Genomic DNA, 26,641 nt, shown 5'->3' with positions numbered 1-26,641 from the left:
TTTCCTTTGTTTTTTCTTTTTTTCCCCTTTTTTTTTTTTTTTTTTTTTTTTTTTGCAAACTGGTAGTTGGGTATAAAGATTTTACTAAAGTTAGAGATTTTTGGCAATGATACATCATAGGTGATTCTGTATATCTCATGATTATATCATATCAGGAGCCCTAGTAATCAGGTTGTCCTAGTAAAGATACTAAGTATAACTGCTTAGTTAATGGGATTGCCAAGAGATTGGACCAATTATAAAGGAATGGGGTTAGGGTTGAACTGAAGCAGAAGTGTTTCTTCTTTGACAGTTTGATAATTTCAGCATAACTTTTCGTTTTCATTTTAAAATTTCTTTTTCGTAAGTTTTCTCAGAATTAAGATCATTCTCTTGGATACTACTGGCTCAGTGAGAATGGTGGCAGGGCTAGGGAAGGTGTGACAGCATACTGCTTTCTTTGCATTGTTCCCCATGGTTTTTACCAAAAGGAGGTACTGTATTTTGGGTTTCATGTCATCTTCTGGAGCTTAGAGAACCTGGCATTGGTGGTACTTTTAATGTTGTCTTGGAGAAATCTGGAGCATTATTTGAGTTTAATCTTAGATGTTAGATTGTGGTTTCTTCTACTTTAGGAGTTTCCTAATACATATCATTAGAGTCTGAACTATTTTTTAATTTCTCTTTTTCTAAATGTTTATTTTTGAGAGAGTGCATGTGTTAGCTGGGGAGAGAGAGTGAGAGAGAGGGACACAAAATCCACAGCAGGCTCCAGGCTCTGAGCTGTCAGCACAGAGCCCGGACATGGGGCTTAAACCCACGAACCATGAGATTATGGCCTGAGCCGAAGTTGGACGCTTAACCAGCTGAGCCACCCAGGTGCCCCTGAACTGTTTTTTTAGAGCTATCATAACAAAGTACCACAAGCTTGGGGGCTCAAAACAGGAGGAATTTATTATCTCATGATTGTGGAGGCTAGCAGTCCAAAGTCAGGGCATTGGCTAGACCATGTTGTCTCTGAAGGTTCTAGGGAAGAATCCTTCCTTGCCTTCACCTACCTTCTGGCAGTTGCTGGTAAACCTTGGCATTCCTTGGCTTGTGGCTACATCAATCTAGTTTCTGTGTGTATCTTCACATGGATATTTTCCCCCTTGTGTGTCTTCTCAGTTTCTCTCTGTTCACATTTCCCTCCTATTAGATAGGCCCTAATCCAGTATGATTTCATCTTAACTTGATTGCATCTGCAAAGAGCTTGTTTCCAGAGTCACATTCATATTCACCACAAATTCAGGGTGCATATGAATTTTTGGGAGACACTCTTCAACTCAGGGCGGATTTTAATGTCGTCTCTTATAAGCTAGCAGTTGCATGACACAGGGCTTATAACTACTGTGTCTGAAGAGCTGGTTGTCCATTTAATGTTTTGTTGCCTTTTTTTTTTTTTTTTAAAACCATTAGCAGTTCTGAACTGTGTTATTTGGTGGTCTAGAAGTGCACTGATTTTTTTTTTTTTTCTGTTCTGATTAGGATTTATTCAAGGATATTTGGGTGTATTTTTGTCTACTATGATCTGCTATTTAATTATTTTTAGTTTGCTGTAACAAAATACGTCACAGCTCAAAAAAATACCCTTTATTATTGAAATTCAACAATTTTGTTGCTTTGAAGCCCTAGTCTCTGTCTCCTTTTCTCTCACTAAATTGTGTTAATAGCACAGTTTTTGAAAGCTGGGCTTCCTAGGAACTGTAGAGTGGATCATATTATGACAGAGTACACTGTATTTTGTATCTAAGTAACAAGATACACAGAAATACTCCAGGCTTCAGTACTGGTCTGATAGCAAATATTATATGTAAGTATTAATACTTTTAAAGCATTCTGTACTGCATTTTACTCTATGTAGGAGCAATTTTATATACACATTTTAAAAATCTTTATATATCTTACAGGAATGTTTTATTTAGAGCAGTTGATGTGTTTGTGTTAAAGCATTGTGAGACTAATTTTTTAAAAGTCCAATCTTTCTATATGTTACTACCTATTCACCTTGATTTTTCATTTACAGAGAACTTGCGTCTTTAGCTTTTAGTGTTAGGACCTTCACATAATTATTTATCACTTTTTAGTTTTTGTTTTGTTGACTCAGACCACATTAAGGAGTTTGGACTTGATTTTACGGTATGGGGAGATTTTGAAGAATTTCAAGCATGACCTCTAAAGAGATAAGGGTTTTAGAAAGATTAAAATTTTGCTTTTGTGGATTTGATTAAAAGTTTGACTTGCTTGCTTTCATTTTTGCAGGGATCAAAGACATGTGATACAATGGTTTTTAATCATCCTGCCATCAAGAAATTTTTGGAGTCACCATCTAGGTCATCCTCTCCTGCCAATCAGAGATCAGAAACACCATCAGCCAATCATTCAGAGAGTGATTCTTTATCTCAACACAATGACTTCTTATCTGACAAAGACAATAACAGCAATATGGATTTAGAGGAAAGACTCTCAAACAACATGGAACAGAGACCAAGTCGAAATACTGGAAGGGTATAGTTGGATGGGAGGGAGGGAGTCAGAGAAGGGAACTAGTATTTACTAAGTATGTATTATTTCATTTTCCCTTCATAAGAACCCTAGGAAATAAGTTAATTATATCCCTTTTGGAGATGGGGAAACCATCTCGAAGAGGTTAAAGTTCTATTTGCCCACAGGTATCAGAACTGAGAATTAAACTGAATCAGAACTGTGCACAGCACAACTCCTAGATGCCATCCACATAGACAGTGAGAGAAACCTTTAGGAATTGGCAATTCTGTGACCTTGTCCAAAGTCTTTCCATTCTGTCATGTTTTGTTTTCTCTTCAGCATTTTCCTTTGTGGAACTTTAATGCTTTAAAAACTGGGGGAAACTTGACAATAAATAGAATTGAAAACCATTTATTCCTCTTTGATCCTGCCAGTTTCTTATTTGAGTTCTCATATCAAGCTGCTCTGAATTTCTTGGTATATATAATTTTTGGCTATGGAGCTCTTACTGGATGATTTTCCTAGCCAGGTGTTCTGTGGTAGAGGAGATCTCCAGGTTGCTTTTCACATAGACATCAAGGATTTGATTTATTTTTGATAAAAGTCAGATTTAAAAAATTTCTGATTGTGAATCTGTGTGTATTCATTGTTGAAAATTTTAAACTACAGGAAAGTAAAAAAGAGTAGAAAAGTCATTTATGATGCTGCCACACAAAAATGAAAACTCTTAATGTTTGGATTTACTTGTTTCTAACCACTATTATTTCTGAGCAAACACTGCATTTGTGTGTGTGTGTGTGTGTGTGTGTGTGTTTTAAGATTTTATTTTTAAGTAATCTCTACACCCAGCATGGGGCTTTAACTTACAGCCCCCAAATCTACCGACTGAGCCAGCCAGGCACCCCTTTTTTGTTGTTTTTTTTGTTTTTATATGTGTGTGTGTGTTTTAATGTTTTATTTTTGTGAGAAAGTGTGGGGGAGGGGCAGAGAGGGGAGACAGAGGATCTGAAGCAGACTCTGTGCTGCCAGTAGTGAGCCCGATGTGGGCTTGAGGTCAAGAACCATGAGATCAAAACCTGAGCCAAAGTCAGAGGCTTAACTGACTGAGCCACCCAGTGCCCCTGTTTTTTGTTTTAAATTAAAAAAAATTAGGTAATACTGGTCATAGGATTTAAAAACTTACCATCTTGTATGTAATATACATGCTCATGTTTATGTAACAAATATTTAGTGTTTACTATGTACCAGGTTCTTCTCTGAGAACTGTACAAAATAATCATGTGACACAGGTACTGCTATCCTTAATTTTATTTTTTATTATTTTTTTTAATGTTTATTCATTTTTGTGAGACAGTGCGAGTAGGAGTTGGGTAGAGCTAGAGGGAGACACAGAGTCTGAAGCAGGCTCTAAACTCTGACAGGAGCGAGACCCATGTTGGGCTCTAACCCACGAACCTTGAGATCATGACCTGAGCTGAAGCTGGACGCTTACCTGACTGAGCCTTATAGGCACCCCAGATTTTTATCTTTGAGTAATCTCTACACCCAATATGGGGATCAAACTTACAACCCCAAGATTAAGAGTCACATTCTCGACTGACTGACCCAGCCAGGCACCCCTGTTATCCTTATTTTATAGATGAGGAAATCGTGATAGAGAGGTCAAGTAATTATACAAAACTTTCCATCTAGTAAAAGGAAGAGTAAGGATTTAAACCTTGGCAATCTATAGTCAAACTTTAAATTAATCATGTCTATGTTATTTGTCATTGAAAAAATTTTAATATAATAGGTTGAAAAGAAAGTAAATCCCATTGAGCTTTTCCCATTCCCATTTCCCAGAAGTAACCATTGTAATAGTTTCTTGTGTATCCTTCCATATCTTATTTGCATATACAAAGCAGAGATGTATGACTGTTAAAAACATACATACGTATGGAGTTACGTGAACAAATATAAACTAAGGCAAAAGATACAGTGAAACTACTCTTTATTGCTCTGAGAAGTAGGACAAAGCCAGAGAATTTGGTAATAAAAAAAATCTGAGTTACTCCATTCATACCTTCTATGATTTTGTGGTTTCTGCCTATTGGAAATTGTCCACATTGATAGTGAACATTGATTATGATTTCTTTCAGGACACTGCTAGTATGACTGGCTCTCATAAAACAGAGCAGCGGAATGCTGATCTTACAGGAGATGAGACTTCACGACTTTTTGTAAAGAAAACAATAGTAGTGGGCAATGTGTCCAAGTGAGTATCCAATTGAATTCTCTGGTTTTCAGCTATCTATTTATGTTAATACTCTGGCATGCTTTTATTATTATGGTATTACTGTAGGAGGAAGCCTTAAGGATTTTCCCCCCCATACTCTTAGTTGTTTTACAAGTAAACTGAGGTCTAGAGACTTGAAACTCTTGCCTCAGAGTGTCTGCTAATCTTTGACATAGAGTAAAATTGTGCTTGGTAAAAATTTTTAAGACGTGAGCTTTTATACAAATGGAGTGGGTTTTTTTTTTTAAGCATTTATTTTCAAGTAATCTCTATACCCAACGTGGGGCTCAAACTCACAATCCCAAGATTAAGAGTCGTACACTCCACCAACTGAGCCAGCCAGGCACCCCATATAAAATGGTGTATTTTATCAAGCATGTTAGTGTGGTTAAATTTGGAAGAAGTTTTGACTTTTTCTGATCTGTGATCTAGTTCTATCCTAAGGGGCCTTAGCTAATTGCTAAAAATATTTGTTGCTCAAATTGAAGTGTCTTAAATTTTTAACAAAAAATTGCAGAGCATGTCTTGACAGAATTTCTGCAAGCTGAGGGGCTAGCTCTTTAACTATGACAATGATTACATATATGATTATGTGTTATCTATGGTTATATACATGATTATATATTATAATTATGATCCCATGGTATCTTGTGGGAGCACCATCATTTTTGCTAAGTATTTAGGAATGGATGGCCATACATCTTCAAATACCATAAGAATGTTATTTCCTCACAAAGTCTTTATTTGCCCTTCTCCTCCCTCATGAAGTATATTTTCCCTGTGCTTTCTTGTCATCTTTATCGTATAATCATTTCCTATTTTTACATATTTTTCCCAAATCAGACTGGAATGTCTTTAGGGTAGAAAGTGTATATTGTTTGTTTTGTACCTTATAGCAGTTGGTTTTCAGTAAATATTTGATTGTTGAATAAGTTGATATATTTATGAAAATTGTAATTAGATTCCATTATTGAAAGTAAGGGATTCAGGCAGACAGTAAATATTTTGGGGGGAATTTAGATTGGGGGGAAGTCTTTCAAATCCCAGTTAATGGATCACAGATAACAAACAAGAAGTACATTAAAAAGTCTCAGGATAATAAAAATAACGATGTCTAATGGTCTCTGTGATGGTATCTAAATGGAGACCTAAGGGGGCACCTTGGTTAGGTGTTTAGTACTTGATTTTGACTCAGGTCATGATCCCAGGGTCATAGGGTTGAGCTCTACATTAGGCTTCACACTGAGCATGGAGCCTACTTAGGGCGCGTGCTCTCTTTGTCTCTCTCTGTCTCTGTCTCTCTCTCTATCTCTATCTCTCTTCCCCTCCCCTCTGCCCCCTCTCCTGCACTCAATAAATAAATAAGTAAATGGAAGCATAAAATATGATTAAGGCAGTTAGATTTCTGTTTTATAGATGATTTTAGAGTGAGCATGCATTTAGGTAGGGGAACTAATACACCATATGAAGTGTTACGAATTGGGTTCTTCAAACTGAGGGCTGATGTGGGTGGGGAGGAGGAGAAGGGGGGTGATGGGCATGGAGGAGGGCACTTGTGGGGATTAGCACTGGGTGTTATATGGGAACCAACTTGACAATAAACTATTTACAAAAAAAAAAAAAGAAGAATTGGGTTCTTAACAAGAGTACAAGAGGAAAGTCCTAAACTGGAAATCTAGATAGACCCACCAGGCCACAAGAATACTGGGGAGATTTGCTCATTTTAGCCACTCTGNATAAAAAAAAATACAGGGAAGAAACAGTAATTGATATTTCAAACAAGTACATTTAATTTCAGGTTTTTGGATCTTTTGAACACCAGCTAGAACTAAAATACTTGGTAACTGTGGTTAATTATGGTAAAGAGGGAATGATTGACGTGAGAGCTGTAAAGTCCTTGTTTGTTGTGGAAGAGGGAAAAATTATTGATTTACTTTAGACTTGTTAAGAATGCTTGTTAATCTGAGATAATAACTAAAAGAGCAGACATAGAGATATGTTTATTTATATTTTATATATTTATTTTTTAAGGTTTGTTTATTTTTGTGAGAGAGAGCAGAGGAGGGGCAGAGAGAGAGGGAGACAGGGGATTCAAAGCAGGCTCTGTGTTAACAGCAGAGAGCCCATTGTGGGCTTGAACTCACCAACCGCAAGATCATGATCTGAGCTGAAGTCTGATGCTTAATGGACCGAGCCACCCAGGCACCCCTGTTTATTTTCATTTTCTGTTTTTTTTAAAAGGCTCCACATGCACCGTGTGAGCCCATCATGCAGATTGAACTCATGACCCTGAGATCAAGACCTAAGCTGACATCAACAGGTGGACCCTTAACTGTCCAAGCCACCCAGGCTTCTCTAGAGATTTAAACTTTAAAAGTAGTAAAAAGAAGGTGGGGAAATTGAATGAAAAAAGTTGAAAAAAACCCTGATTCCAAAAAAGGCAAGCAGGGTCAGGATGAGGGATTTGATGAAGCAATAAAACAAGGCAAATAGTGTAAAATAATTTAGTAACAACAAATCTGAATATATCAGCAGTTATAAAAAATGTCTTGGGATTGAGTTACCTAGTTAAAAGATACTGTAGATAAAATCATCTAAAATTCAGTTCTCTTTTATCAGTTACACATCTAAATACAGAAAGTTTGAAAGTAAGCAAACAAGTCAGATTTAGCTGGCAGATACTAACCAAAAGAAAACCAGTGTAGCATATTAATATCAGGGAAAATAGAATTTGAGAACAAAGGCATTCATAAAGGTAAAGAGTTATTCAATAATGTTTAAAGTTCTATTCAACAGGGAGATACTAGATAACAGTGTACTAGACAACAATCTTAAAGTGTCCAAACCAAAACTGAGTCACAGTAGAAATTTCTAAACGCATTAGTATACTGAGAGATTTTATGCACCTCTCTCAGTAATTTGATCAAGCAAAATACCTATATGAATATAAAATATTTGAACATCAGTTAACAATGCTTGATCTGATATACACACATAAACTATTACATGTAATATTTGAGCAAGGAACATTTATGAAAATGACTACAGAATAAGCCATAAAGCAAGCTTTAAGAAATATCGAAGGACTTGTTCATACAGACTTTTTTTTTTAAGATTTTATTTTTAATTAATCTCTACACCCAGCATGGGGTTTGAACCCAACCCTGAGATGAAGAGTCACAAGCTCCACTGACTGAGCCACCCAGGTGCCCCCAAGACTACTGTTTTTGAGCACTGTTACAGTAAAGTTAGAAGTCAAGGACAGTAGGGTGCCTGGGTGGCTCAGTCTGTTAAATGTCCGCCTTTGTCTCAGGTCATGATCTTGTGGTTTGTGGGTTTGAGCCCTGCGTTGGGCTCTATGCTGACAGCTCAGAGTGTGGATTCTGTCTCTGTCTTTCTGCCCCTCCCTCACTTGTTCTCTCTCTCAAAAATAAATGTTTAAAAAAAAGTGAATGATAGTAGGATAAAACTAGAAAAGCTTTATGTCTAGAAATTCACACCACTTTCAAACAATTCATAGGTCCATGGAAAATCACACTAAAATATTCACAACTAGGATAAGACTAAAGGAATAAAGGGAAATGTATAGTCTTAGATGTCTGCAGTAGAGGAAAAGCTTAAAATTTATGAACTAAACATCTCAATTAGATAGATTGATGCACTGGGAGAAGCAAAGAAATCAGAAAAAAAAACACCCATATGCAGAAATGTGATGAAATTAAGGAAAAAAGGTATAGCTACAAATGCTATCCTGTGAGGTAAGAAATAATGAACATCTTTATGCCAATGCATTTGAAAATTTAGGTGAAATGGAGAGTTCCTAGAAAAATACTGCTTATGACTCAAGAAAGGAAGAACCTTGAATAGTCTTTGAACTACTAAGTAACTTTAATTAATTAAACTAAATTAAAACTTTAATTTAACTGATATTTAAAACATTCCAATCACAAAACCAAACCAAACTACTAGACTTAGATTGCTTTACAGGCTGAGTGAACATGTAATTTCAGTTGTATACAAAATTTTCTGGGGGCACCTGGGTGGCTCAGTCGGTAAAGTGTCCGACTTCAGCTCAGGTCATGATCCCACAGTCTGTGGGTTCGAGCCCCACATCAGGCTCTGTGCTGACAGCCAGCTCAGAGTCTGGAGCCTGTTTCAGATTCTGTGTCTCCCACCTTCTCTGACCCTCCCCTGCTCATGCTGTTTCTCTCTCTCTCTCTCTCAGAAATTAAAAAAAAAAAAAATCTTCTGGGGAGGGCATCTGGCTGGCTTAGTTGGTAGAGCATGTAGTTTTTGAACTTGGGATCATGAGTTCGAGCCCCGTGTTGGGTATGGAGATTGCTTAAAATAAGAAACAAAAAAAAAGTACCCCCAAAAAACCCAAAAAATCTTCTGAGGAGAAAGAGATAACACTTATCAGATTGTTATGAGAATAGCCTAACTTTTTAATAAAGACAGACAGTTCATAAGAAAAGGAAAATTATAGGACATTCGCAGTTGTTAATAGAGGTACATAAATGCAACAAAATCATCAGGAAACTGAATTCGGTAAGTACAGAAGTGATAGTATTCCTGCTCAAGAAATGCAAGTTTGTATTAACAGTAGAAATCAGTATAACTTGGCCCACTGCATTATTAAGGATAACCATAGGCACAGATAAATGTATAGAAGGCTGTGACCAGGGTGCCTGGGTGGCTCATCAGTTGGTTGAGTGTCCCAGGGTCATGGGATTCGGCCCCACATTGAGCTTCACACTGAATGGGGAGCATCCTTGGGATTCTTTTTCTCCCTCTGTCCCTATTCCCTGCTCATGCTCTTATCTCTCTCTGTCTCTGTCAAGGGGGCCATGACCAAATTTTCCAACAAAATATAATAAGGAGTCCCCATGAAATAAAGGGAGGGCTAAAGATACTAGTTTTATCATGGTCAGGACTTAAGGGGATGGTTTGTTTTGGCTTTATATAAATATAACATATATTTATTTATAATGTTTTGTTTATTTTTGAGAGAGAGACACTGTGAGCAAGGGAGGATCAGAGAGAGAAGGAGACACAGAATCTGACAGGTTCCAGGCACTGAGCTGTGAGCACAGAGCCCAATGTGGGGCTCGAACCCATGAACTGTGAGATCATGACCGAAGTCAAAGTCGGACACTTAACTGACTGAGCCACCCAGGCATCCCTCTTAATTTATTTTTTAAAACTTCATTTATTTTGAGAGAGAGAAAGCATGACAGTAGGAGAGAGGCAGAGAGAAGGAAAAAGATAGAATCCCAAGCAGGTTCCAGATTGTCAGCACAGAGCCCAGCACAGGGCTCGAACCCGTGAATGTGAGATCATGACCTGAGCTGAAACCACGAGTTGACGCTTAACCGACTGAGCCACGTAGGTGCTTTTGTTTTGGCTTTTAAAAGGCAAGAGACCAGTTGCAACCTTCATGGCAGCATTCTAGCACCCTGAAACCTGAATGAAATCAACCCAAAGACTGGAGAGTCCCTAACCCAGGAATAAAATAGACCCATTTCTATCTATCTCATGTATTTACTTGGAAAATCAAAGTTGATTTTTTTAAAATTGGATGATGATCTGAAAATAAACTTTAAGAGAATGCTCCTTAGAAATCAAAATAAATAAATAAAAATATTTTTTAAATGATTGCGAAAGATTCACTTTGATTGGTTAGGTGATAGAACTATTAAGTCTTGCTGGAATTTAAATTTTTTTTTTTTAATATTTTTATTTATTTCTAGGAGAGAGAGAGAGAGAGACAGCGTGAGCAGGGGAGGGTCAGAGAGAGAGAGAGGGAAACGCAGACTCTGAAACAGGCTCCAGGCTCTGAGCTGGCAGTCAGCACAGAGCCCGACGCGGGGCTCGAACCCACGAACCGCGAGATCATGCCCTAAGCGAAAGTCGGACGCTTAACCGACTAAGCCACCCAGGCGCCCCTGGAATTTAAAATTTTTTAACTAAAAATATTTTTTAGGGGAATGGGAGGTATATGCTTCCACTTATGGAATGAATAAGTCATGGAGATGAAAGGTACAATGTAGTCAGTGGTATTATAATAGTGTTGTATGGTGACATATAGTGAGTATAGCATAATGTAGTTGAATCACTGTGTTGTATACTGAAAGTACTATAATATGTCAACTATGCTTTAATAAAAATTTTCAGCTTTATTGACCTATAATTGACAAAATTATATTTTAAGTGTATATTACAACTTGATACATTTTGAAGGGATTCCTGCCATCAATAATACATCAATTATCACCTCACATTTTTTTTAAAGGTTTTATTTTTAAGTAATCTCTATACCTAATGTGGGGCTTAAATACACAACCTGAGAGTCACATGCCAGACAGGTGCCCCATCATCTCACATACTTATCTTTTTTTGTGTGAGTGTCAGAACATTTAAGTTCTATTCGCTCAGCAAGTTTTACAGTGTTATCTACTGTAGTTACCATGTTATACATTAGATCTTCAGTTCTTATTCATCTCAAAGCTGAAGGTTTGTATCCTTTTACCAAACTGTCTGTATTTCCCCTACCCCCAGCCCTTGGTAACCATATTTCTGCTCTGTTACCATGAGTTTGCCTTTTTTTAGTTTTCATATAGTGATGCCATATAGTATTTGTCTTTCTCCATGTAGTATTTATCTGGCTTATTTCACTTAGCATAATGCCCTCCAGATCCATCCATGTTCTCACAAATGTCAGAACCTTCTTCTTTCTCATGGCCGCCTTCTTTCCATTATGCACAGCCCCTCCCACCCCCACACACATGCACACAGTTGACCCTTGAGCACTCTTGAGCAATGTGAGGGTTAGGGGCATCAATCTCTCACACAGTTAAACATCCACATACAACTTTTGACTCCCCAAAAGCTTAACTACTAGTTGTATACTGTAGACTGGAAGCCTTATTGATAACAAATAATTGAGTAGCACATATTTTGTATGTTACAAGTATTATATAATGTATTCTTACAATAAAATAAACTAAAGAAAAGAAAATGTTATTAAGAAAATCATATAGAGGTGTCTGGCTGGCTCAGTCAGTAGAACATGCGATTCTTGATCTCAGGTTCATGAGTTTAAGCCTCATGTTGGATGTAGAACTTTCTTTAAAAGACAAAATGAGGGGCGCCTGGGTGGCTTAGTCGGTTAAGCGTCCGACTTTCCGTTTTTCGCTTAGGTCATGATCTCGCGGTTCGTGGGTTCGAGCCCCGCGTCGGGCTCTGTGCTGACTGCCAGCTCAGAGCCTGGAGCCTGTTTCAGTCTGTGACTCCCTCTCTCTCTGACCCTCCCCTGCTCACGCTGTCTCTCTCTCTCTCCTAGAAATAAATAAAACATTTAAAAAAAAATTAAAAAAAAAAAAGACAAAATGATAAGGAAGAGACCATACATTTTATAGGATTGTAAAAAAAAAAAAATCACATATAAATGGACCTGCACAGTTCAAAGGCATGTTGTGGAAGGATTAACTGTATGTATATGTGTGTACATCTTTATCCATTCATGTCTCTATTCATCTGTTAACGAACGTGTAGGTTTCTGTATCTTGTCTATTGTAAATAATGCTGCTGTGAACATGAGAGTGCAGATAGCACTTTTTTTTTTTATTTTTTAAAATTATTTCTGGGGGGGGGAGAGAGAGAGAGAGAGAGAGAGGCAGCGTGAGCAGGGGAGGGTCAGAGAGAGAGGGAGTCACAGACTGAAACAGGCTCCAGGCTCTGAGCTGGCAGTCAGCACAGAGCCCAACGCGGGGCTCGAACCCACGAACCGCAAGATCATGACCTAAGCGAAAGTCAGACGCCTAACCAACGAAGCCACCCAGGCGCCCCCAGATAGCACTTTGATAACTCATTTTCATTTTCTTTGCATATATACACAGCAATGTGGTAGTTCTGTTTTCAGTTTTTTGAGGAACCTCCATATTGTTTTACATAGTAGCTATACCAATTTATGTTCCCACCAATAATTGGCCCTTTTCTCCATATTCTTGCCAACAATTGTTATTTCTCATATTTTTGATGACAGCCATTCTAACAGGTATACGATGATAACTCATTGTGGTTTTGATGTGCATTTTTCTCATGATTAGTGATGTTGACCACCATTCCATGTACCTGTAGACCATTTGTGTGTTTTGTTTGCAAAACATGTATTTTAGTTCCTTTGTCTATTTTTAAACAGATTTTTATGGGTTTCTTTTTTTTTTTTCCCTCTTCAACCATATGTGAGTTCTTTATATATTTTCAATATTAACCTTTTTTCAGATACACAATTTGCAAATGTTTATTTTTCATTCCCTAGTTTGCCATTTTGTTTTGCTGGTGGTTTCCTGTCCTGTGCAGAAGCTTTATAGTTTGCTGTAGTCCCACTTGTTTATTTTTGCTTTTGTTGCCTTTGCTTTCAGTGTCAAATCCAAAAAAATCATTTCCCAGACCTGTCATGGAGCTTACCCTTATGTTTTCTTCCAGGAGTTTTAGGATCTCAGGTCTTTTTCTTTCTTTTTCCTTTTTTGTTTTTTAATGGTATTAGGTCTTAAATTTAAGTCATACATCTGTTTTGAATTGATTTTTATGTGTGGTGTAGGATATGGGTCTGGTTTCATTCTTTTGTATTAGTTGTCCAATTTTCCCAGCACCATTTATTAAAGAGACTGTCCTTTCCCTATTGTATATCTTAGCGCCTTTATCATGTGTTAATTGACCATATGCATAGGCTTATTTTTGTGCTCTCATCTAGCCCATTGATCTATGTGCCTGTTTTTATGCCAGTACCATACTGTTTTATTACTGTAGCTTTGTAATATAATTTGAAATCAGGAAGTATGCCTCCTTTTTTTATTATTATTTTTTTTAACCCTCAAAAAAGAGGCTATTTGGGATCTTTTATGATTCCATCCAGATTTTAGGTTTGTTTTTTTCTATTTCTGTGAAGAATGCTGGTAGCATTTTGATAGGGATTGCATTGAATCTATAGATTAGTACAGACATTTTAACAGTACTCTTCCAGTCCATGTGCATGGAGTATCTTTTTATTTGTCTGATTCAGTTTTTTTCATCAGTGTCTTACAGTTTTCAGTGTACAGGCCTTTCATCTTCTTAGTTAAATTTATTGCTAAATATTGTATTGTTTTTGATGCAGTTATAAATGGGATAATTTTCTAGATTCTTTTTCTGATAGTTTGTTAGTGTATAGAAATAAAATTGACTTTTTTTAATGTTGACTTTATATTCTACAAACTTACTGAATTTGTTTATTAGTTTTAACAGTTTTTAGGTGGAGTCGTCAGGGTTTTCTGTATATAATAGTACATTATGTTTAGATAGCGACAGTTCTATTTCTTTTTTTTTTAATTTTTTTTAATGTTTTATTTCTGAGAGAGAGAGAGCGAGCGAGTGCGTATGAACAGGGGAGGGTCAGAGAGAGAGAGGGAGACACAGAATCTGAAACAGGCTCCAGGCTCTGAGCTAGCTGTCAGCACAGAGCCTGATGCGGGGCTTGAACCCACGAACTGTGAGATCATGACCTGAGCCGAAGTCAGACGCTTAACCACTGAGCCATCCAGGCACCCCGAAACAGTTTTATTTCTTACTTTGCAGTCTGGATACGTTTTATTTCTTTTTCTTGCCTAATTGCTCTGGCTAGAATTTCCAGTACTGTGTTGAATAAAAGTTGTGAGAGGAGGTATCCTTGTCTTGTTCTTGATCTTAGAGGAAGAGCTTTAAATTTTTCACCATTATGGTGTTAGCTGTGGGCTTGTCATATATGGGCTCTGTTTTTCAAGAATAGATGTTGAATTTTGTCAAGTGCTTTTTCTGCATCTGTTCAGATGATCATAGGAATTTTTTCTTTTATTGTTAATGTAGTGTATCACACTGATACTTGTGTAGATATTGAACGATCCTTGCATCCCTGGAATAAATACCACTTGGTCATTGGGTTTTGAGTTTTTTTAAATTTTTTAATGTTTGTTTATTTTTGAGAGAGAGAGACAGAATACAAGTGGGGAATGGGCAGAGAGAGAGGGAGACTCAGAATCCAAAGTAGGCTCCAGGCTCTGCGCTGTCAGTACAGAGCCTAACACGGAGCTCGAACTCAGGAACTGTGAGGTCATGATCTGAGCCGAAGTCAGACGCTTAACCAGGCACCCCATGATCTTTTAATGTATTGTTGAATTTTGTTTGCTAAAATTTTGTTGAGGATTTTTTTCATCTATGTTTGTCAGTGATACTGGCCTAAAATTTTCTTGTAGTGTTTTTGTCCGGCTTTGGTATCAGGGTAATGCTGGCTTAGTAAAATGCATTTGTAAGTGTTCCATCTTCTATTTTTTTTGGAAGAGTTTGAGGAGGCTTGGTGTTAGTTCTTCAAATATTTGGTATAAATCATCTGATCCTGGAATTTTCTTTGTTGGGAGGTTTTTGATTACTGGTTCAGTCTCCTTACTAGTAATTGTTTTGTTCAGATTTTCTGTTTATGATTCAGTCTTGGCAGTGTGTATGTTTCTGGGAATGTATCTGTTTCTTCTAGGTTGTCCAGTTTGTTGACCTATAATTGTTCATAGCTTTTAAAAAAAACACATTTTATTTATTTACTTTTAAGATTTTATTTAAAAAATTTTGTAATGCTCACTTAGTTTTGAGAGAGAGAAAGAGACAAAAAACACGAGCAGGGCAGGGGCAGAGAGAGACCAAGACACAGAATTCAAAGCAGACTCCAAGCTGTGAGCTGTCTGCACAGAGTCGATGCAGGACTTAAACTCACAAGCCATGTTCTCATGACCTGAGCTGAAGTCAGACTAATTGACCAAGCCCCCCGGATGCTCCTTAAGATTTTATTTTTAAGTAATCTGTATGTGGGGTCAAACAACCCTGAGATCAAGAGTCACATGCTCTACCAACTGAGCCAGCCAGGTGCCTCTGTAATTGTTCTTAGATTTATGATCCTTTGTATTTGTGTGGTATTGGGTTTTTTTTTTTAAGTTTATTTATTGTGTGTGTGCGTGTGTGAGAGAGAAAGAGATCGCGCATGCACGCAAGCAAGGGAGAGCCAGAGAGAGGGAAAGAGAATCCCAAGCAGGCTCCACACTGCCAGCATACAGCCTGACATGGGGCTCAAACTCACAAACCAGGAGATCATGACTTGAGCAAAACCTAGAATTCAACACTTAACTGACTGAGCCACCCAGCAGCTGTGTGGTATTAGTTGTAACACCTCTTTATAATATTATTTGAGTCCTTTCTATTTTTTTATTGGTAAGTCTAGCCAAACGTTTGTTTATTTTGTTTACCTTTAAAAAAATAGCTGTTTACTTTCTTTTTGTCTCTGTTTCTTTTGTTTCTACTCTCATCTTTGTTATTTCCTTCTTTCTACTAACTTTGGGCTTTGTTCCTTTGCTATCTTTCTTACTGTAAGCATTTATTGGTATAAATTTCCTTCTTAAAACCTCCTGCTGTGTTCACAGCAGCACTCTCAACAATAGCTAAAACATGGAAAGAGCCTAAGTGTCCATCAATGGACGAATGGATCAAGAAGATGTGGTTTATCTATACCATGGAATACTACATGGCAATGTGAAACAATGAAATCTGGCCATGTGTAGTAACATGGATGGACCGTGAGGGTGTTATGCTGAGCGAAATAAGTCAGGCGGAGAAGGACAAATATCATATGTTTGCACGTATAGGAGGATTAGGAGGAACTTAACGGAGGAACAAGGGGGAGAAGAAGGGGGGAAATGGTGGGGGAAAGGGAGAGAGGCAAACCATGAGAGACTCTTGAATGCTGACAAAAACTGAGGACTGATGGATGTGGGGGGGAGGAGTGATGGGCATGGAGGAGGGCACTTGTGGGGATGAGCACTGGGTGTTATATGGAAACCAATTTGACAATAAACTATTTGTAAAAAAACAAAACAAAACCTCCTGCTGTATCCCTTAAGTTTTGGTATGTTGTATTTCTATTTTCAGTTGTCTTAAGATATTTTTTTATTTCTCTTTGATTTCTTCTTTGACTCATTGGTTGTTCAGTAGCATGTTGTTTATTCTCGATATATTTGTGAATTCCCAGCTGTTTTCTTATAAGTTATTTTTAATCTTGTTTTAAGTAGGAGTTCAATGTTTTGTTATTCAGGTTTTTTCCTTTTTTCTCATCTAGGTACATACCTCCTGATAAGAGAGAAGAAAATGACCAGTCAACCCATAAGTGGATGGTTTATGTCCGAGGGTCTCGTAGAGAACCCAGCATCAATCATTTCGTCAAGAAAGTTTGGTTCTTTCTTCATCCCAGCTATAAACCAAATGACCTTGTGGAAGTTAGGTAAGTACAATTGAGTAATTTAAGAAGTACAGATTTACTGATGAGGAAATAGAGTGTTTTAACTTGAGAAAATCCCTTTAATTATTATGTTAATAATATTTTACTTAGTTTTGGCCTTTAGTCACAATATACTTTTAATTGTGTTTCCTTCATGCAGATTACGGTCTCTCTGTAAGGGTACTATTTCCTCCTGTCAGGAGTACATTAGTGGATTCTCCTCCTTTCTGGAAATGCTGAACTTATTTATATAGATAGTGATAAACATAAACATTTCCTGTTTTTTTTTTAATATCAGAATATAACAGAAATAAACATAGAAGTATAACATTACAGAAATATTTAATGTTCCAAGTTCCCTTGATCTCATCCTCTCAAAAGTAACCCCAGTGATATTTTTCCTACATATATTAACCTAGTCCAGCTGTTGTTTGCTATTGTTGGTGTTATTATTTCACAAGGATGGATTGATTTTGTATGTACAGATTCTTGTTTCATTTAGGTATTCTTTACATCTTTATGTGATATTGCATATCATGTATACACATTCATTCTATGAATGTATTGTAGAAGTGGTTTTGGTTTATTATCAGTGAAGTCTATATCTTCAGCCCTCTTCAGAACTTCCCTTCACTCGTGACTCTTAAACAGAACATGGCTGTCTCTTAAGAACACTGCTTCTCAGAACAGCTTTCAAACAACAGTTGATTTTCTCTCTCATACCATATACCATTAGGTCCATGGGTGGGGTGTGTGTTTTTCTTGCACATAGTATGTGGCTTCTAGATCATATTTTCCTCTTTTCTGCCTAAAAACCCTCAGCTCCTTGTTGCAGACATCTCCTAATTTCCCAGTTACTCCCTCTTTCAAAACAGTTTTAGCTAGTGTCCTCATGTTTCTTCTTGATGTCATTCTCAAGGACTTTGACGTGGAAGTAGACAATTCACCCAAAATCCTAATTATTGATTAGGAAATCACTGATTTCCTCCCTTTTTAAATGAAGTTATCATGGTACTGATATGCCATAGAATCTAGGTTAAGGAGAGAGGGAAATTATATAAAGAGCAATGAAAGGTAGTGAAAATTGGTGTGGGTAAGAAGTGGAATTCCCAGTGGGTCAAAAATAGTTGGATTAGGAATGGAGCTGGAAAGATAGGAAATTATAGTTGGTCAGAAAGGCAAATCCTTGGAGATGGGATTTTTTATTTTCTTCATATGGATGATAGTTGTCCTGGTATCAATGATCAGCCATCTTTTCCTTACAGTTTTTTTTTTTAAGATTTTTTTTTTAATTTAAAGTTTATTTATTTTAAGAGAGAGCAAGAGCATGAATGGGGGAAGGGCAGAGAGAGCGAGAATCCCAAGCAGACTCCACATTGTCAGTTCAGAGCCTGATGTGGGGCTCAATCCCACAGACTGTGAGATTGTGACCTGAGCCAAAATCAGGGGTCGGACATTTAACCAGCTGAGCCACCCAGGTGCCCCAACATGTATCCTAGATTTAATTGTAACTCTTTATGTTCTTTACAAGGATCTTAAGATGTTTCTTGCATCAGGTGTCTAAAGTAATTTGATGAGTAGGGGAGACTTAGGGTTAATCTTCCCTCTAGCTCCTAAGCAAATGTGTTGCTCATGTTCTTTAGGAGCTCTTTAGAGCTACACTGTCTAATATTGTGACTCACGTAAGTAATTAAAAATTTTCTAATGACCACATTAGAAAAGTAAAAACCAAAAAGCAAAACCAGATCATTTCATGTGGTAATGCAGTCTTAGGCTGTTTTATTAGAAGTAAAGTAGACCTGCTATACCCTGCATTCTGACAATATCTAGCCAACTGTTACGCATTTGGAGGAAAGTTGTCTGGACAGTAAGGAGGTCTGACACCACAGGGATGTGGACAGCTAGCAGTTAAAGTGTGGGCCCTGGAGCTTGTTGCCCGAGTTTGAATCTCAGCTCTCCTACATATTTGCTGTGTGACCTTGGAGAAGCCAGTTATTCAACCTCACTATGTCTCAGAAGGGATATTTCATAGTGTGGTTGTAAAGATTAGATAAATTAATAGATATGAAGGGCTTAAAACAGTGATTAGGTCATAGTAAACATTTAATTGTTTGCTTCTGCTGCTGTCGTAGGGAATAGAATATATTCATCTTAAAAAGAAAAACGGGAATATTTTAGGTTTTTTGAAGGTTATGTGGAGAAAGAATTTGTGATTGCAAAAGGCATATAGTAGATCTAACATGCAGGAGGAAGGTGAAATATTTTTATAACAGTTGTTCAGACAGTTCAGACATGTAGTGGAGAATCTCATTAAGTACTGAGTTTTAGGTCACTAGACGAGACCTTGAAAGACTGGTTGTCTAGGAAACAATCCATAAAACTAGTAGGCAACCGACGGAATGGGAAAAGATAGTTGCAAATTACATATCAGATAAAGGGCTAATATCCAAAATCTATAAAGAACACATCAAACTCCACCCCTGAAAAACAAGTAATCCAGCGAAGAAATGGGCAGAAGATATGAACAGACACTTCTCCAAAGAGAACATCCAGATGGCCAACAGACACATGAAATGATGCTCAGTGTCCTTCATTAGGGAAATACAAATCAAAACCACACTGAGATACCACCTCACGCCGGTCAGAGTGGCTAAAATGAACAAATCAGGAGACCATAGATGCTGGCGAGGATGTGGAGAAATGGGCACCCTCCTACACTGTTGGTGGGAATGTAAACTAGTGCAGCCCCTCTGGAACACAGTGTGGAGGTTCCTCAAAAAATTAACAATAGAACTCCCCTATGACCCAGCAATAGCACTGCTAGGAATGTACCCAAGGGATGCAGGAGTGCTGATCCATAGGGGCACATGGACCCCAATGTTCATAGCAGCACTCTCAACAGTAGCCCAAATATGGAAAGAGCCTAAGTGTCCAACTGACGGATGGATCAAGAAGATATGGTTTATCTATACAATGGAATACTACATGGCAATGAGAAAGAATGAAACCTGGCCATTTGTAGTAACATGGATGGAACTTGAGGGTGTTATGCTGAGTGGAAATAAGTCAGGCAGAGAAGGACAGATACCATATGTTTGCATGTATAGGTGGATTAGGAGGAACTTAACCGAGGACCATGGGGGACAAGAAGGGGAAAAATAGTTGGGGAGAGGGAGGGAAGCAAACCATGAGAGACTCTTAAATGCTGAGAACAAACTGAGGGCTAGTGGGGATGAGGGAGAGGGGAAGGGGGGTGATGGGCAAGAAGGAGGGCACTTGTGGGGATGAGCACTGGGTGTTAATATGGAAACCAACTTGACAATAAACTATTAAAAAAAAAAAAGACGGGTTGACCATTTGAATTAATTAGTTGGACAAAGAGTTGTACTCCATGCTGTATTTCTAGTAGAGCCTCCCCCCCTTTTTTTTTTGAACCCAGTATTCTATGATTTTCATTCTTGGTCACTGACACATTTCATCTTCTATAAGGAATCCAGAAATAAAGTCTGGGGGAAGCAGTCTTTTTGTGTGTGACATACATACATCTTTTGAAGCTTAATTTTGCCATAGGTGATGTCTGTTGGTAAGTCTTATGTTCCTTTTTTTGCTTCGAAGAATATGGTTAGGGAGAAATTTCCTGTTAAAAGTGTTGTTCCTTTTTCCTGGCCTTTATGCTGTTTGTGTGTCTTCTCTGGTAGCAGTCCTTCCTGTTCATTCATGAGAGTTTAGCCAGTGTATATCAATTGAGGAACACTGCTAATTTGCAATACTGTTGTAAGAGAACTTGAGCATACAAACAGTATAATTGACGCATGTTGAAAAATGAATTTAGGCTGTCTACTTAGCTTTACTGGAATTTAAATGACCAAACATGTCATCAGTGGAACTTTAATTATTAAGTTCACCCTGCCTCGACCCCACTTCATCCCTTTTCAAATTACTGTCTCAAGTCAGCCTTCTTATTTGACCCCAAACTTTTAAATTTCTGTGTGGACCTATATTACCAACATCATAGCTACTTTACTTACTAACTCAGCTGGTGTTCAACTGGTTTCTCCCATCCAAGGCATTCTCGTTTTCTTTCTCTCTGGTTTATAATATAGCTATTGCTTTTTCTCCTTTCCACACTACTCTCATGCTCAGGGATTTGTCCTGTCTTGAGCCTTCCTGGTAGCCTCTGGTTGTGTGCTTGATAATTCAGACCTGTTGTTAGACTTCTCTCAGGGTGTGTTCTTAGACTCTGCCGTTACTGAATTCATGTCTCTTCTTAGTTTTCAAAAAGCACATCCAGCTGAATGTTCCTTCCTCCCTGTCATCTTGGCATCTTCTCTCATTATAGTAATTCCAAGGCAGTGATTCATAATGAACATTTTCATTTTAAAGCATTCTTTCTCCCCTGTTAACTTAAACCGTATTATTTTTTTTTTAAACCGTATTATTTTTGAGTACATGAAGTTCTCTCAGTTAAGTTTAAAATATTTTTATATGGAGGCGCCTGGGTGTCTCAGTCGGTTAAGTGTCTGACTTCGGCCCAGTTCATGATCTCACGGTTTGTGGGTTTGAGCCCCGCGTCGGGCTCTGTGCTGACAGCTAGCTCAGAGCCTGGAACCTGTTTCAGATTCTGTCTCCCTCTCTCTCTGACCCTCCCCTGCTCATTCTCTCTCTCTCTCTCTCAGAAATAAATAAAACATTTTTTTAAAAAAGTAAAAAAAAAAAAATTTATACAGAAAATTCCAAACATATTCAAAAGTAGAGTATCTTGAACCCTCATATACCCAGCATTAGTTAACAATTTGCTAGTCTTTTTTTATCAGCTTTCCTTTTTCTTTCTTTCACAAATTCTATTTTGACTAAAAATTGTCTAAACCAGTTAGCATTCACACTATCCACTAAAATTATAATCACTGTTTGGGGAAGATCATAATGTGAACATTTGATCCTTTAAATCAGGTTAGTGTACAGTTTGAAATAAATTGTCACTCTCAGATTGAGCATTTGTGATTTATTTTGTTTTTGTCAGAGTGGAGGAATAAATATGAATGTCTGGGGTAAGGAACATATTCCTCACAGCCTGTGTCTGTCAAGTAGCGGTCAAGGATTCTGGCTTCTAATATGTGATATCCATCAAATCACCTTGAATCCATGTCTGTGAAAATAATGATATTGGATTATATACTATAAATAACTTAGCTTTAACTGTTCAGTAATTAAGTTTAATGTAGGTTTGAGTTCAGTTTTTCTTTTAGCATCTTAGCAAAATTCAGCATACTGATTTAGCTTCAAATGAGGAAATGTAAATGATTGTCAGAGGCTCTGAATTTCTAACGTACCCAATATGAGAAAACTTTTCCTGTCTAGAATGAGAGACTGACTATGGCATAATGCATTAATATCTGCTTTTCCCTAGAGAGCCTCCTTTTCACCTCACCAGAAGAGGCTGGGGCGAGTTTCCTGTCAGAGTTCAAGTTCACTTTAAGGACAGCCAGAACAAACGAATAGATATCATACATAATCTGAAGGTATTGTTAACAAAACACTGCTTTTCAGAAATGAAGTACCTCTTCTTTTTTTTTTTTTTAATTTTAGAGAGACTGTTTTAGAGAGACTGTGTGAGGCGGGGTCGGGGGGGTGGCATGGGGAAGGGAGAGAATATGAATCTTAATCAGGCCCCATGCCTGCTTAAAACTCAGTGTGGAGCCCGGCTCAATCCCACGACCCTGGGATCATGACCTGAGCTGAAATCAAAAGTCAGACACTCAATCAACTTATCTTACCCAGGTCAGGCACCCCTGAAGTTCCTCTTTTTGTCTGGAACATTACTTAAAGCAATGGATTAGGCCTTGAGAGAAGTGGCTAAAGACAGTGGAAGCAGGATTAATGTTTTTGATTGTGTTATGCATACTGCTACAAGACTCTTTTTTCTCTGAAGGTTGGGGGAGCGGTTGCATTATAGCAGAATGTATATTCTTTAAAAAGATGAACTGGTCAGATAATCAGAAGACTTGAGTCTCTGATCAAAGCTCACTGTTAACTGTGTTACCTGGGACTAAGTGAAAAAAAATTTTTTTTAAATGTTTTATTTATTTCTCGGAGAGAGAGAGGGAGTCACAGACTCCGAAACAGGCTCCAGGCTCTGAGCTGGCAGGCAGCACAGAGCCCGACGCGGGGCTCGAACCCACGAACCGCGAGATCATGACCTAAGCGAAAGTCGGAAGCTTAACTGACTAAGCCACCCAGGCGCCCCTGAAATCCTTTTTTTAAAAAAAAAGCTATTTACAGGACACCTGAGTGGCTCAATCAGTTAAACATCTATCTTTTGATTTTGGCTCAGGTCATGATCTCATGGTTTGTGAGATCAGGCCCCATGTTGGGCTCTGAACTGAGCATGGAGCCTGCTTGGGATTCTCTTGCCCTCTCTCTCTCTCTCACACACGATAAATAAACATTTTAAAAAACCTATTTACTTTTTTGTGTAAAATGAGGCAAATACTAAGCCTTATTTCATAAGGATATAGAATATGTTTATCTTAGAAATATTAGGACAGAAGTGAACATGTTTTAGAAAATTTAAAGTACTGTACAAAGTTGTAATTTTGTATTTTAAGAACTCCTTCATTGGTATATCCACATTTATTCAGCCATTGTAAGTTATATTTTATGAAGTGTTTTCTATACCTGGAGAAAAACTACCAACTATAGCAAGTGAAAAGCAAAATGTATGTATAGTATGAAGGTCAACTGTGATTTTAAATAGGTGGAAAAAACACAAAAGAAATATACCAAAATGTTAGCATAGTTGTAGTAATGACATTGTGGGCAATTTCTCCTGCCCCTATTTTCTGTTTTTTGTTTTTGTCTTTTTCTAATTAAATTTCTAATTTTCTCTCTACATAAGATAAAATTCTAATATTAAACTTCTCCCAAAGCATCTTTACTTTGTGGTTTACCACATTATTCCCATTACTGGCTCCCAAAATTGAACTAAATGAATGTCAATACATCTGCAGAACTCCCTTTTAGTTCCCTTTGTTTTACAAATACAACCTTTTCTTTTTTCTTTTCTTTTCTTTTCTTTCTTTTTTTTTTTTTAATGCTTGTTTATTTTTGAGAGCACGAGAGACAGAATGTGAGCTGGAGAGGGGCAGAGAGAGAAGGAGGCACAGAGTCTGAAGCAGGCTCCAGGCTCTGAGCTCTTAGCACAGAGTCCTGACGTGGGGCTTAAACTCATGAACTGTGAGATCATGACCAGAGTTGAAGTTGGACACTTAACCAACTGAGCCACCCTGGCACCCAACAAATACTTTCAACCTTAAGGCTAAAATTCAGTCTCCATTGGTGATAGATAGCACTGTTAAACTTTGTGTTTAAGTTATTTTTGAGAGATTACTCTAAGACTAGATTGCTTTATGACCTAGGAGAAGAACTGAAATGAGATAAAACACATACAGCCACTTTGTTCAGAGAGGGGCAATATATGGTCCCACTTAATTAGAGGAAGGTCTAAAATAGTTGCTTTCTTTTTACTTTAAGCACTGCACATACCATCTTATACTGCACTGGGCCCAGCCCTAATTTCTAAAATAAAAGGAACTGTTTACATAGTTCTCATGTTATTATAATGTCCCTATCACTTAGAGTTCCTGGTGGAAATTTGAGATACAGTGTTTATATTTTATTCATTCATTCATTCATTTAGAGGTTTTCATTAAAAAAAATTTGTTTCTTAATGTTTGTTTTTGAGAGAGAAAGAGACAGAGTGTGAGCAAGGAGGGGCAAAGAGAGAGGAAGACACAGAATCCAAAGTAGGCTCCAAGCTCTGAGCTGTCATCACACAGCCCAAGGCAGGGCTTGAACGCATGAACTGTGAGATCATGACCTCAGCTGAAGTCAGATGTGCAACTGACTGAGCCACCCAGGCACCCCCCTATTTTCATTTATTTTTGAGAGATAGAGAATGAGCTGGGGAGGGGCAGAGAGAGAGGGAGACATAGAATCTGAAGCAGGCTCCAGGGTCTGAGCTGTCAGCACAGAGCCCAATGCCAGGCTCAAATTGTGAACTGTGATACTGTGACCCGGGCCCAATTGGATGCTTAGCCAACTGAGCCACCCAGGTGCCCTGAGGCACAGTGTTTTTAAAATGACAATATTTAAGTTTTCTTATCAGCTTTTCTAGGAAAGTTAATTTTATTATTTGTTATGTGTTGATTTGCCTTCAGGGCTTGAACACCTGTGTTGTCACCATGTGATCTTTGTTTATACTGGAATGTTTTCCCTTTTATTGCTTTGCTAAATCTCATAGCCATCTTGGATTCTTCCCTTTTTATCCTAAATATTTGTTCATTTGCAGAACATTATTCTTTCTTCATCATCTTAGATTCTACCCTTCACCTTTCCTGCTCTTGCCGAGGCCATTATTCTACGGTCTCCTGATTAACTTCTTTAAGTTAATCCTAGCTTTTCTAGGAAAGTTAATTTTATTATTTGTTATGTGTTGATTGGCCTTCAGGCCTTGAACACCTGTGTTGTGACCATGTGATCTTTGTTTTTACTGGAATGTTTTCCCTTTTATTGCTTTGCTAAATCTCATAGCCATCTTGGATTCTTCCCTTTTTATCCTAAATATTTGTTCATTTGCAGAACATTATTCTTTCTTCATCATCTTAGATTCTACCCTTCACCTTTCCTGCTCTTGCCGAGGCCATTATTCTACTGTCTCCTGATTAACTTCTTTAATTCTAATCTGTCTCCTTTACCCTAAATCCATTCTTCACACCATCAGATTAGTCTTCCTGAAATAGGAAAACCATTATGCTATTCCTCTCTAAGAAACCTTCATTGAATTCCCTTTACTCAAGTTCAGACTACCCTGACTACTATTCAGGGCTCTTCATATTTTGACTCCACACATTTCTCCTAAATTATCTCACACTAATCCCCTGCATGGACATCCTACTCCAGCCAGATCAGTTATTCATGTCCCAGAAATGCCCTGGACCTTCTTCTCTTGTGTCTTTTTTTTTTTTTCTTCTTTCTTTTTTCTTTTTTGTAATGCTTGTTTGAATTCTTTCCATTCTTCAAGTTCAGATTCCTATGCAACTTTTCCTGACTAAACCTGTAGTGATCTCTCTGTGTTTTGAAATGCTGCAGTACTTAACCATCTATATTTGATCCTGTAATAATTACATTAAGTACTAAATACTCAAGTATTAGAGGTATGTAAAATTTAAAGGTCCCAGAATGTAGGAAATGCCCACATGCTGCATTTCTGATGTGCCATCACCATGGAGCACAGCAATTCCCAAAATAGCCCTTTTATTCATTTTGTAAATAAACTTTTGGAAGATTCTTTCATAAATTTAAGTAAAATTGCACTTTTTTTTTTTAACCTTGATCTTCTTTGTCCTAGTTTGACTTCTGAAATAGCACAGGATGGGACTTAGTGTTGTTTATAAGAACTCTAAAAATGTTCAATGACACAGCCTTCATGGCTCTTCTTAAATCGGCTCTTCTTAAATCATCTCCAGGCAGAACCT

General features: G+C 37.7%; 1 protein-coding gene across 2 annotated transcripts in view; it reads left to right on the top strand.

The window, feature by feature from the left end:
• YEATS2 (YEATS domain containing 2) overlaps positions 1 to 26,641 on the top strand; it is a 113,605-nt gene that overhangs the window by 28,010 nt on the left and 58,954 nt on the right. For both annotated transcript variants that reach the window (XM_077754481.1, XM_077754480.1), the window contains exons 6-9: positions 2,281 to 2,526; positions 4,644 to 4,759; positions 16,950 to 17,111; positions 22,516 to 22,627. In XM_077754481.1, the coding sequence (XP_077610607.1) occupies positions 2,281 to 2,526; positions 4,644 to 4,759; positions 16,950 to 17,111; positions 22,516 to 22,627 (636 nt within the window). The remainder of the gene's footprint in view (positions 1 to 2,280; positions 2,527 to 4,643; positions 4,760 to 16,949; positions 17,112 to 22,515; positions 22,628 to 26,641) is intronic.

The sequence above is a fragment of the Crocuta crocuta genome, unplaced genomic scaffold (genome assembly GCF_008692635.1).
Source record: "Crocuta crocuta isolate KB4526 unplaced genomic scaffold, BGI_CrCroc_1.0 scaffold70, whole genome shotgun sequence".
Classification (NCBI taxonomy): domain Eukaryota; kingdom Metazoa; phylum Chordata; class Mammalia; order Carnivora; family Hyaenidae; genus Crocuta; species Crocuta crocuta.
The sequence above is the reverse complement of the archived record's forward strand: the minus strand, read 5'-3'. Positions and strand labels throughout refer to the sequence as shown.